The 9,801-nt window shown below is 40.5% G+C and overlaps 2 protein-coding genes across 2 annotated transcripts; both read right to left on the reverse strand.

The window, feature by feature from the left end:
- Positions 1-4,182: 4,182 nt before the first annotated feature.
- On the reverse strand, positions 4,183-4,866 carry LOC101295087. The gene has a single exon (XM_004308260.1). The coding sequence runs from the start codon at positions 4,864-4,866 to the stop codon at positions 4,183-4,185; it is 684 nt and encodes a 227-aa protein (XP_004308308.1).
- A 2,109-nt stretch (positions 4,867-6,975) lies between these two features.
- LOC101295377 (licodione synthase-like) lies at positions 6,976-8,891 on the reverse strand. Its single transcript, XM_004308261.1, has 2 exons — positions 7,950-8,891; positions 6,976-7,796 (listed from the first exon to the last, which is right to left on the reverse strand). Exons 1-2 carry the CDS (start codon positions 8,889-8,891, stop codon positions 7,140-7,142), a joined length of 1,599 nt encoding a protein of 532 aa, XP_004308309.1. The 3' UTR covers positions 6,976-7,139.
- Between the last annotated feature and the right edge of the window lie 910 nt (positions 8,892-9,801).

The raw sequence follows: 9,801 nt of genomic DNA on the forward strand, positions 1-9,801 counted from the left end.
ATGACTCTTGAACTTAACAGTATGCTTCAATCGCTTATAACAGGCACTACTGGAAAAAATCACTGAGGAGACGGAATTATTTCGTCTCCTAAGTGACAAATTTCGTCTCATAAGTACTTAGGAGACGGAACGTCCGTCGGCTAAGATCCGTCGCCTAAGTGTGGTGAGGTAGACACTTAGGCGACGAAACCTAAAATTACGTCGCCTAAGTGGTTCTTAGGCGACGGAATACTTTCGTCTCCTAAGTATTTAGGTGACAGATTTTATTTTATAATAAAAAAAAATTATCCACTTAGAAGACGGAAAAGTTGAATTCCGTCGCTAAAGGCTGAAGAAAATTAAAAAAAAAAAAAAAGCCACCGCAGGTTTTTTATCCACTCACTCCGACCCCCCCAAATACCACCACCACCGTAGGTTTCAGAAGTCACAACTAAATGTCTTGAACTTCTTCTCATCTTACATATAAGTAGTAAAAACTTGCATTTATAAACTGCATATGGAAAAAATAAAATTTACTGCCCCCCATTAAACTTCTACTGGGGATCAGTAAACTTGCAAAAAATAACTCCCTTTCAATTTCAGGGGCACAACACACAACAGATACCAATTCTTACCTTAATAAACAACTTTTATTAGCTCTTAGTGAACCCAGTATAAGTTTACTGCCCCCCAGTGAATTTTACTGACCCCCAGTAGAAATTTACTGGGGGGCAGTCAACTTTTACTGGGGGTCAGTAAAATTCAATACAATATCTCCCTTTCAATTTTATGCCAATTATACACAACAGATACTCATTCTTACCGTAATAAACAAATTAATTGTCTCTTAGTAAACCCAGTGGAAGTTTACTGCCTTCCACTGGGGGTCAGTAAACTTCAATACAGTATCTCCCTTTCAATTTCATGTTAACAATCTGCTCCAAATATACCACCACCACCACCACCATCCTACCAAATAACCACCATATATGCCACCACCATCATACCAATCACATCCTAACCAAAATTAAAATCAAAATCAAATTAAACAAAAACACATAAATCTATCATCAAAGCTAATTAAACCAGAAAAATTGAAGAACTTACCTTGATTTCTTATCCCTTTGAAATTTCGAGGGACGGTGGTGGGTCGGCAGGAAGGCTTAGTAGAGAGAGAAAGGTGGCGGCAACGGCGTCTGTGGTGACCCAGATCTGAGGCTTGGTGCAAGAGAAGGGGACGAGGAGCTTGCTGGCGGCGGGGACGGGTGAGTCAAGTCGGGTTGGGTCAAGAGGGGGAGGTTGTTGGCTCCGAGGAGGGTGCGGAGGTGGCCGGGTGATGTTGAAGAAGGTCTTGACGGTGTTGAGAGTGGTGGCGTTTGTGGGGACGAAGTCGATGAGCGCGTGGCAGTTGGAGGTGGCGTTGGTGGGGGTGGTGCAGTTGAAGGTGGCGGTGGAGGAAGGAGCGATGAGAATGGAGAGAGAGCGTCGGCATGAGAGTGATGGTCTAGAGAGAGAGAGAGAGATAGAGAGAGAGAGAGAGAGAGAGAGAGTAGATCCGATAGAATTTGGATGGAGAGAGATAGATGAGAGAATGAGAAGAGGGAAGGACAATTTTGTCCATAAAAATAATAGAAAAAGTCAAAATTTTGTTAGAGGGAACAAATCACTAGGAATGTTATGGTTAGTGGGAATTTTAGATTCTTATTTTGTTAGTAGAAAAAATTCCTTAAAACTAGGGCAGATGAGAATTTTCCCTTATGACAACTATAGTGACTAATTAAGTGCTATTGTGACAATCATTAGCCAATTAAGTGTTAACAATGTTGAGAAAACGCATGGTCAGGTAATGCGCTGGGAAATCGTTAGGTAATGAGGTATCTCTACGTTCAGTAACCATATGGATAATTGTGTATTTTCTTGCTAGAGAAGCCACTCCTGTGCTATATATGTTTAGAATTATTTTTAATCATCAATCAATACAACGACTTTTATTTTCCTTTACTTCATCGAAAAAATTATTATTTCTAGAAAATTTCATCTAAGTCACATTCTTCACATTTTCTCCCACACAAGTCCACCCTGATTTTTTTTTACCCAGATAAGTTCACTTTGCTTTCTCAAATTATTTCATCCTGACTGTTTTACCCCTGTAATAAAAATCTATCCCTCTCACACACCTCTCTCTCTCTCTCACAGTCTCTCTCCTTTCTCTCTCTGCCTTTCACTCGACTTCTCTCTCTCCTTATTCTTTGACCTCCGATTCCGACACACCTCTCTTTCTCTCTCTCGAACATGTGATGGTCGACCGAGACGGTGGCTCTGCCATGCTCAAGGACATCGCAACGACGATCTTTGCATTTGCGAGATCTAGAAAGTTGATGCCGACGATCTAGATCTCAACAATGATGTGGATGATCTAATCCGGTAGGCGGCGATGGCCTCGACGAAGAAGGTTTGGTTGAGAGGCACACCGGTCAAGGAGAACGACGTCAATCTCAAGGAAGGCCTCAACACCGCTCCCTCAACGTCGTCGCTACGTTTAGTCCTATGAGATCTCGGATATGCCGACCTAACGAGGTGTCCTTCGATCTCGGAAATGCAGACTTAGTGAGGCCGCCGAGGCGTCCTTCGTCATCTCCAATCAGTCGCGTTCGATAGCATTTCTGATCGGTCAAACGCCAGGGAATTCCGTGACTCATCATCTGCTGCGAGCGAAGACGGGAGCTCCATCGACGGAGCGATGTCTTTTCTGTCGTCGTCGGCCTCCGGATCCGATCTGCAATTCTCTTGATTTCCTTATATGCTTAAGCTTTAATCTTCTAATAATTGTTTGTTTGCTTTTATGGTTGAGTAAATATCTTGTAGTAGTTTTTGTCAATGACAGTAGTAGCTTTTGTTAGTTACAATAGTAGTTTTTGTTTGTAACGGTAGTAGCTTATATTGATGGGGGCAATAGCTTTTATGTCTTGCGGTAGTAGTTTTTGTATATAGGGGTAGTAGCTTTTGTTTATGTCGGTAGTAGTTTTGTTGTGGTGGTAGCTTTTGTATATAGGGGTAGTAGCTTTTGTTTATGTTGGTAGTAGCTTTTGTTTATCTCGGTAGTAGCTTTTGTTGTGGTAGTAGCTTTTGTATATAGGGGTAGTAGCTTTTGTTTATATCGGTAGTAGCTTTTGTTGGTAGCAGTAGTAGTTTTTGTTGATGGCAGTAGTAGCTTTTGTAGTCGGTGGTAGTAGCTTTTGTTGTTGGTTGTGTAGCTTTTGTAACTAGGGATAGTAGCTTTTGTAGCTAGGGATAGTAGCTTTTATTGCTGGCGGTAGTAGTTTTTGTAGTCGGTGGTAGTAGCTTTTCTAGTTAGGGATAATAGCTTTTGTTGCTGACGGTAGTAGCTTTTGTAGTCGGTAGTAGTAGCTTTTGTTACTGGCGGTGATAGCTTTTGTAGTCGGTGGTAGTAGCTTTTCTAGCTAGGGATAGTAGCTTTTATTACTAGCAGTAGTAGCTTTTCTTGCTGGCGATAGTAGCTTTCGTAACCGTCGGAAACCTCGCCAGAAGTCGGCCTGAGACATCGCCAGAGGTCGGTCGGAGACTTTTCCGGGGAGGAGAGTGGTTGTTGACTTTTTACATTAGTGACATTTTTGTAAATATAAGAGAGAAAATCTAAATTTTTGGTTGGATGGCAGTCTATAATTTAGTTGAACTTCAATACCTTTAATTAGGCTTAGGTGGACTTATGTAGGTAAAAATGTTTGGGTGGACCTCTATAGGATAAAATGTCTCAAAGTGGACTTTTGTGTAATTGGCCATATTATTTTCCATTAATTTCTTTGTGCAATTCTGAATTCTCTAATGATATGCATGCAAAGCAACTCTTTTTCTATTTTTTTGTAATAGAGGACGGGCTAGATGCCCAAACCTCTAATAGTTTTATTTAAAAGGAAAAATAAAAGAATACAAAAGTAAGGAGGGGACATTAAGCCTAACTCCTTAATAAGAAAAGATACCAAAATGATAAGAAGCTCTAACAGACAGATAAACAAAAACCAATATGCAACAAAAAAACATCCTACCGAAAACGAAAGTTAGGAGTCCCATATAGTCTCTATGGAAATGAGATAGAATGAAATTAAATGTGGAGGAAAATCCCACCATATCAAACCATTTGAAGAAAGGCCGCAGTTAGCAAGAGCATCTGTTGCTTGATTACCTTCACGAAAATATGAAAAGAACGAAAATGCATATGTGATATCCGATGTAAACAATTCCCCCACTCAACCTTAGCTTCCAAGGCACTAAATGCGGCGAGCGAAGAAAAGTAATAACTAAGGAAGAATCAACCTCCAACCATACATGTTTCCAGTCTCGCACCCATGATAGCTCAATAGCTTTTATGACTGCCATAACCTCTGCTGCCACCGAACTCGCCATATTAAAATTGGAGCAAAAAACACCAAGTACTCCACCTCTAAAATCCCGAAATATGCCTCCATAACCCGCTTGGCCCGAAGAGCTACGCCAAGCACCATCAGTGTTGACTTTAACCCAACCAAATAATGGAGGATGCCAATTGACTTCCACAATGCACGGAGCTTTACTAGGCTTGCAAGGGACACCAACCTTCTTCAGAATGGAAAGATAAAAAACCCCATTATTCATGCAGCTAGAACTAATTTTATTAGAAGCAACCACTTGCCCAAAAATCAGATTACATGCCTTACTGACATTAGGTTGAACTCCATCAAACCTAGCTTGGTTCCTGAACTTCCAAATGCAATACAACGTAACAACAAAAGCAGTGAGCCATAACTCACGCAATTGAGGGCTACGACTATGAACCAAGCCTGCATGCAACATGTCTAATAGAGAACCATGATGAGCACCCAACTGAAACATTGCTGCTAAGCATTGCCAAACTGACGATGCAAAAGAGCAGGAGAGGAATATGTGCAACTCTCTCGGGGTATTGGTTTCTTTGGTTGAAAATACACAAAACTCTGGGCAGATAAACAATCCCTTCTTAATTTGTTGAGATTAGCACGAGTCTCATCAGCATTTCGAATTAAGTGAGGAGGAAACACTACATCCATTTCCATCTACGTGAATTAATTAGCGCTGCTTCTGCCTCCCGCTTTGCCAGTAATTGAGGTTTTCCAAATCGGATTTAGCCTTGTGACAACCTTAAAAATGAAGGAGATAGTCTTAGATAAATTGTAAATGCTGGTGTTGTTTCCGCTCCACAACTTTGGTATATGAAGTGTTCCAAAAACCTCTCCAATCTAGGACAGACCCTGTCACCCTGCAAAAATTCAGTTTCAAAACATCATTTCATTAGCATAACTATCCCTACCCCCGAATTCTCTTAAACAATCTCCAACTCTGCACCGCAGTCGTCCATTTGATTAAGGATACACAACCTGACTTCCAAAAATGCATGCTCGTGGCATTCAATGAGCAATTATATGTTGCTTAGGAAAAGTCGTCGTCATCCAAGAGTTATATATTCTAAAGCAAACCTTCTTCCTTTAGGATCATGACTACATAGAGGCAATCAATCCTACTACCTACAATATATCAACGTCGAAGACTAACAAAAGTTTTTGATTCGCTAAGAGTTAATACATGTGGCCTTAAAATAAGTCTACCTACGTGATTGGAACTGCGTCACCCAATTACGTATGTGGTTGTCAATAGGAAAACAAAACTTTGTGCAACTCAACCAATTATGCAGCGAAGACAGAATTAATCCTTATCAACTAGCGAATTTGCCTCTATATAAGGGAGTTCGAGGATTTGGTCTAGGTCTGGACACAACTTTTACAACAAGAACAATACAACCTTCAACATATTCATCATAGTTGAAACCCCATATGCTAAAGAACCAGCTTTAGCATCCTTTTTGCTTTCCGAAACGCCTCCCAATTGTTGCTCTGCTCGACCTCGATCACTTCGAGTATCGATATTGTAACGTTCAGGATCACTACAGTAAGTCCTTGTCCCCAAGGCGAATCTGAAGAACCTGTGGTGGAGTTGGTGCGCACCTCATTACAACATCTACTACAATTACACGTCTACGTGCTCCTGTAACCAAAAGAGACTTTACATATCTAAACTTACTAGGATGACATAAGAACCCACAAGGACAATGCTTTATCTCTTCTCATTGTTGATCCGGATAGACGAAAGGTTGAAAAGCATATGCAAAGGCTTGGAAGCTATGGCCCATTTGGTATAGATATAGACATTACAAACTGTTTGGTTTTATAGGGAGCCCTTCTATTAAGGATCCTTAAGTTGAGGACTAGTTGAGAACTTTTCGGTTTATGGTTTAAAAGACCTATTTTTCGATCACATTTTGGCATCTCATCCATTCAATTTTTAGGTCTATATGTGTAGATCAACCCTACAAATTTTCAACCAAATCGATGATCGTTAAGGTAACAAATTAGATCAAATTAATGGACGAACCAAATCTGTCAAACATGAACCGTTCAAGTTCATAATTGGTAAATCATACTTATGAATGTCTTAACGATTTTTAATATGACTGAAAATTTACAGAAATGATCTACTAATAAATACATATAAACTGAACGGTCAAGATGTGGATATAAGATCAAAAAGTGGGATAAGCTAAAAAGTCTTCAACTAGTTCTCAATTTAAGGGTTCTCATTAAAATGACTTCCTGGTTTCATATATCCACCATGGACAAAGTTTTTATTTAATTTTTTTTTCCAGAAATGATTGCTTGATCTCTTTTATGCACATCCTCATTCTCTTTTATGCATGTCAATAATCCATAGAAAAAATAAGGGAAGTGTTATCAACCCACCTATTTTTCTCTTTTCACACACCTTTTCCTATTTCTTCACTGCTTTAATTTGATTTTGTTTACTAACTACCCAATCTACCTTCAAATATAGATATAAAGAAAGCGTGTCAATAGGAATAAAAAGGGTAGATATTAAAGTTTGTGTGTCAATAACATTTGCAAAACACTAGTTCCGGTTACATGGAGCATCTCAGTGAGTAGAATGAGCCAATAAGACAGAAATGTTACAAAGAAAAAAAAGGACCAAACAAACAAACTCAAACTCAAACATGCATGCAATGAGAGAGGTCATAGCTCTTATTTTATGGATACATACTTACTCCAACAACCCATCCTTTAAGGTTTAAGGATGTTGAGTAGATTAAAGCGAGCTACAGGAAAACACACAAGATCATGGGCTCTTGGAGTTGTTAGTCCAGGTCTTTCATCCATTTCAACAACACCATCAATATTGTTCATCTTCTTGCTTGGAATGACCTTCCAATCAAAGCACTGAATCATAGCTCCCACCAGACTAGGAACCATTTTCATGGTCAAGTTGATACCGGGACATATTCTCCTCCCGGACCCAAATGGAAGAAATTGAAAATGTTGACCTCTAACATCCATTCCGCTTGTCTGGTCACCCCCTTCTAAGAATCTTTCAGGCCAAAAGTCCAAAGGTTTTTCCCAGTTTTTAGAATCTCTTCCGATTGCCCAGTTGTTCACAAAGAGTATTGTATTCGTCGGAATAACATATTCCCCGACTTTACAGTCTTCTACGGATATTCTTGTGACCATAGGAACAGGTGGGTGTAGCCTAAATGTTTCTTTGATGATAGCTTGGATGTATGGAAGATTTGGACCATCCGATTCCTCCACTATTCGTCCATTTCCAACTACACGGTCGATCTCCTCCCTTGCTTTCTCGAGCACCGCCGGGTGATTGATGAGTTCCGCTAACGCCCACTCCATTGCAATAGCTGTTGTGTCAGTACTAGCCGTGAATAAATCCTGAAAAAGAAAAAAAAATCTTATATAAGTCATCACAAGTATGATCGAGTATCATATGTCATCACAAGTATATATGAGTATCATACTATCATGTTAGTGCTATAAAAGAACCCAAGCTAGCTAGTATCGAAATATTAACCATTAGTTTATTACCGTAATTAGAGCCTTAATATGAACTCTTGAAAATCCAACCTCCACACTCTCACCACTCTCATCTTCCAACATATCAAGCAAAATGCTTAGAAAATCCTTGACCTCCTCGTCCTTTTCCTCTCCTCCGTTAGTTTTTTGTACGTTGTTCTCAATTCTCAGTTGTTCACGTTCCATAACAACCTTCTCCACTAGTTCATCAAACTTGAGATGCGTGTCCTCAATTCTCTTTCCAAACCCCTGTAAGTCCAGTTTCTTCCAAACCATATTAAAATCACACAAGTTCAACTCTCCGAAAATCCTCGTCGCCTCCCTAACCACCAACCTCGCCTCCTCAGCCCGCTCTGTGCTGCTCGAAGCCGCGGTGGAGTACTTCCCAAGCATCATCTGGCCTATAATGTTGTGGCAAAGCCTCGGCAGCTCTTCGCTGAGGTTTACAGCCAGACAACTCTTGGCTCTCTCGGCCAAGAGTCTCAGTAGCCGAGAGTACTCGTCCGCCCTAATGGAATGAAACTTGCTGACGCTACGGCTGCTGAGGAGCTCGTTCACCGTCACCTTCTTGATAAACTTCCAGTATGGTCCGTAGGGCGAAAAAGCCAAGGAAGAATAGTAGGTTATGCGTTTGATGGCGGCGGACTGAACGCGGGATACGAAGGAGAGTTCATGGGTTTTGAGGAACTCTTTTGCGAGCTTGGGCGAGGTCACGACGATGCATGGGACGGAGCCGAGACGGAGAGAAAATATGGGGCCAAACCGGAACGAGAGGGCTTGGAAAGAGCGGTGGATGAGAGGGCCAAGGAGATGGAAGTGGCCAATTATGGGCAAAGCAAAGGGGCTTGGAGGGAGGAGGTGTTGAACACGGTGAGTGTGGCTTAGTGCTCTCCTGCTAAAGAGAAGAAGAGAGATAATTCCCAAAGCGAAGAGTAGGAGTAGCTCAAGTGCCATCGATTCTAGCTCACTAGCAAGGCTGTAAAAGGCTTTGGTATATGTGTTCTTGTTAATTTGATCAGTAGCACCTGCTAGCTATTTGAAGAGCAATGGCGCGTCTTGAGAAAAAGAAAGACGTACTACATCGTGCGAAAAAGAAAAATTAAATTAATATAAGAAGTATGTCACTTGCCATCCACAAGCTAAACATGGATACCTAAAGAAACATTTAACTGCAGGCCCGGCCGGTATGTTCTTGTGTCTTCACAACTTGGTCTTAGAAAACTCATGAATCACCACAGATATTGGTGATATATGAAATGCTTGAGCATATGATACCTTTCACCAGCTCGTTGGCTCAACTGGGTATTAAATTCCTTAAACTACAGAACAACCTGGTGATCGATGAAACCTCCAGGTAGAGTGTAGACAATTAATTTATTACAAATGGCATATGATCATGATCAGCATGAGATATATTTTATGACAAGTACGTCTAACTTAGCTAGTTAGAGAGAGAGCTGCGGAACAAGTCTCCATGACTCCATCTTTTTCTTTTTTTTTTTTGGCGAAATCCATGATTCCATCTTTAGCAGACCGAACTGGCATGGGTATCACTACTACAAATCTTAGCAATAACCACATTCATTAAGTGTGGCAATATAAGGAAAAAGCCACACTTATCTGTGTCCAATGGCCATTGCAACGTTGCCGCAACATTTTCCAAGTGTGTGGGCAACAGGCCCGTTTCAATCTGAAAAAAAAGAGCCACATATGTATCCAAATGTGGGTTAGTTCCACTTCTGACATTATGTGGGCCTCCTGTTTAAACAGATTATTAAATAACCTTATTTTATTTATTAGCAATCAATCTCAATTATACTGTTTTGTTGAAAAAAGAATCTCAATTGAACTGTTACATTTTGTA

This window comes from Fragaria vesca, linkage group LG7 (genome assembly GCF_000184155.1).
Source record: "Fragaria vesca subsp. vesca linkage group LG7, FraVesHawaii_1.0, whole genome shotgun sequence".
Taxonomy (NCBI): domain Eukaryota; kingdom Viridiplantae; phylum Streptophyta; class Magnoliopsida; order Rosales; family Rosaceae; genus Fragaria; species Fragaria vesca.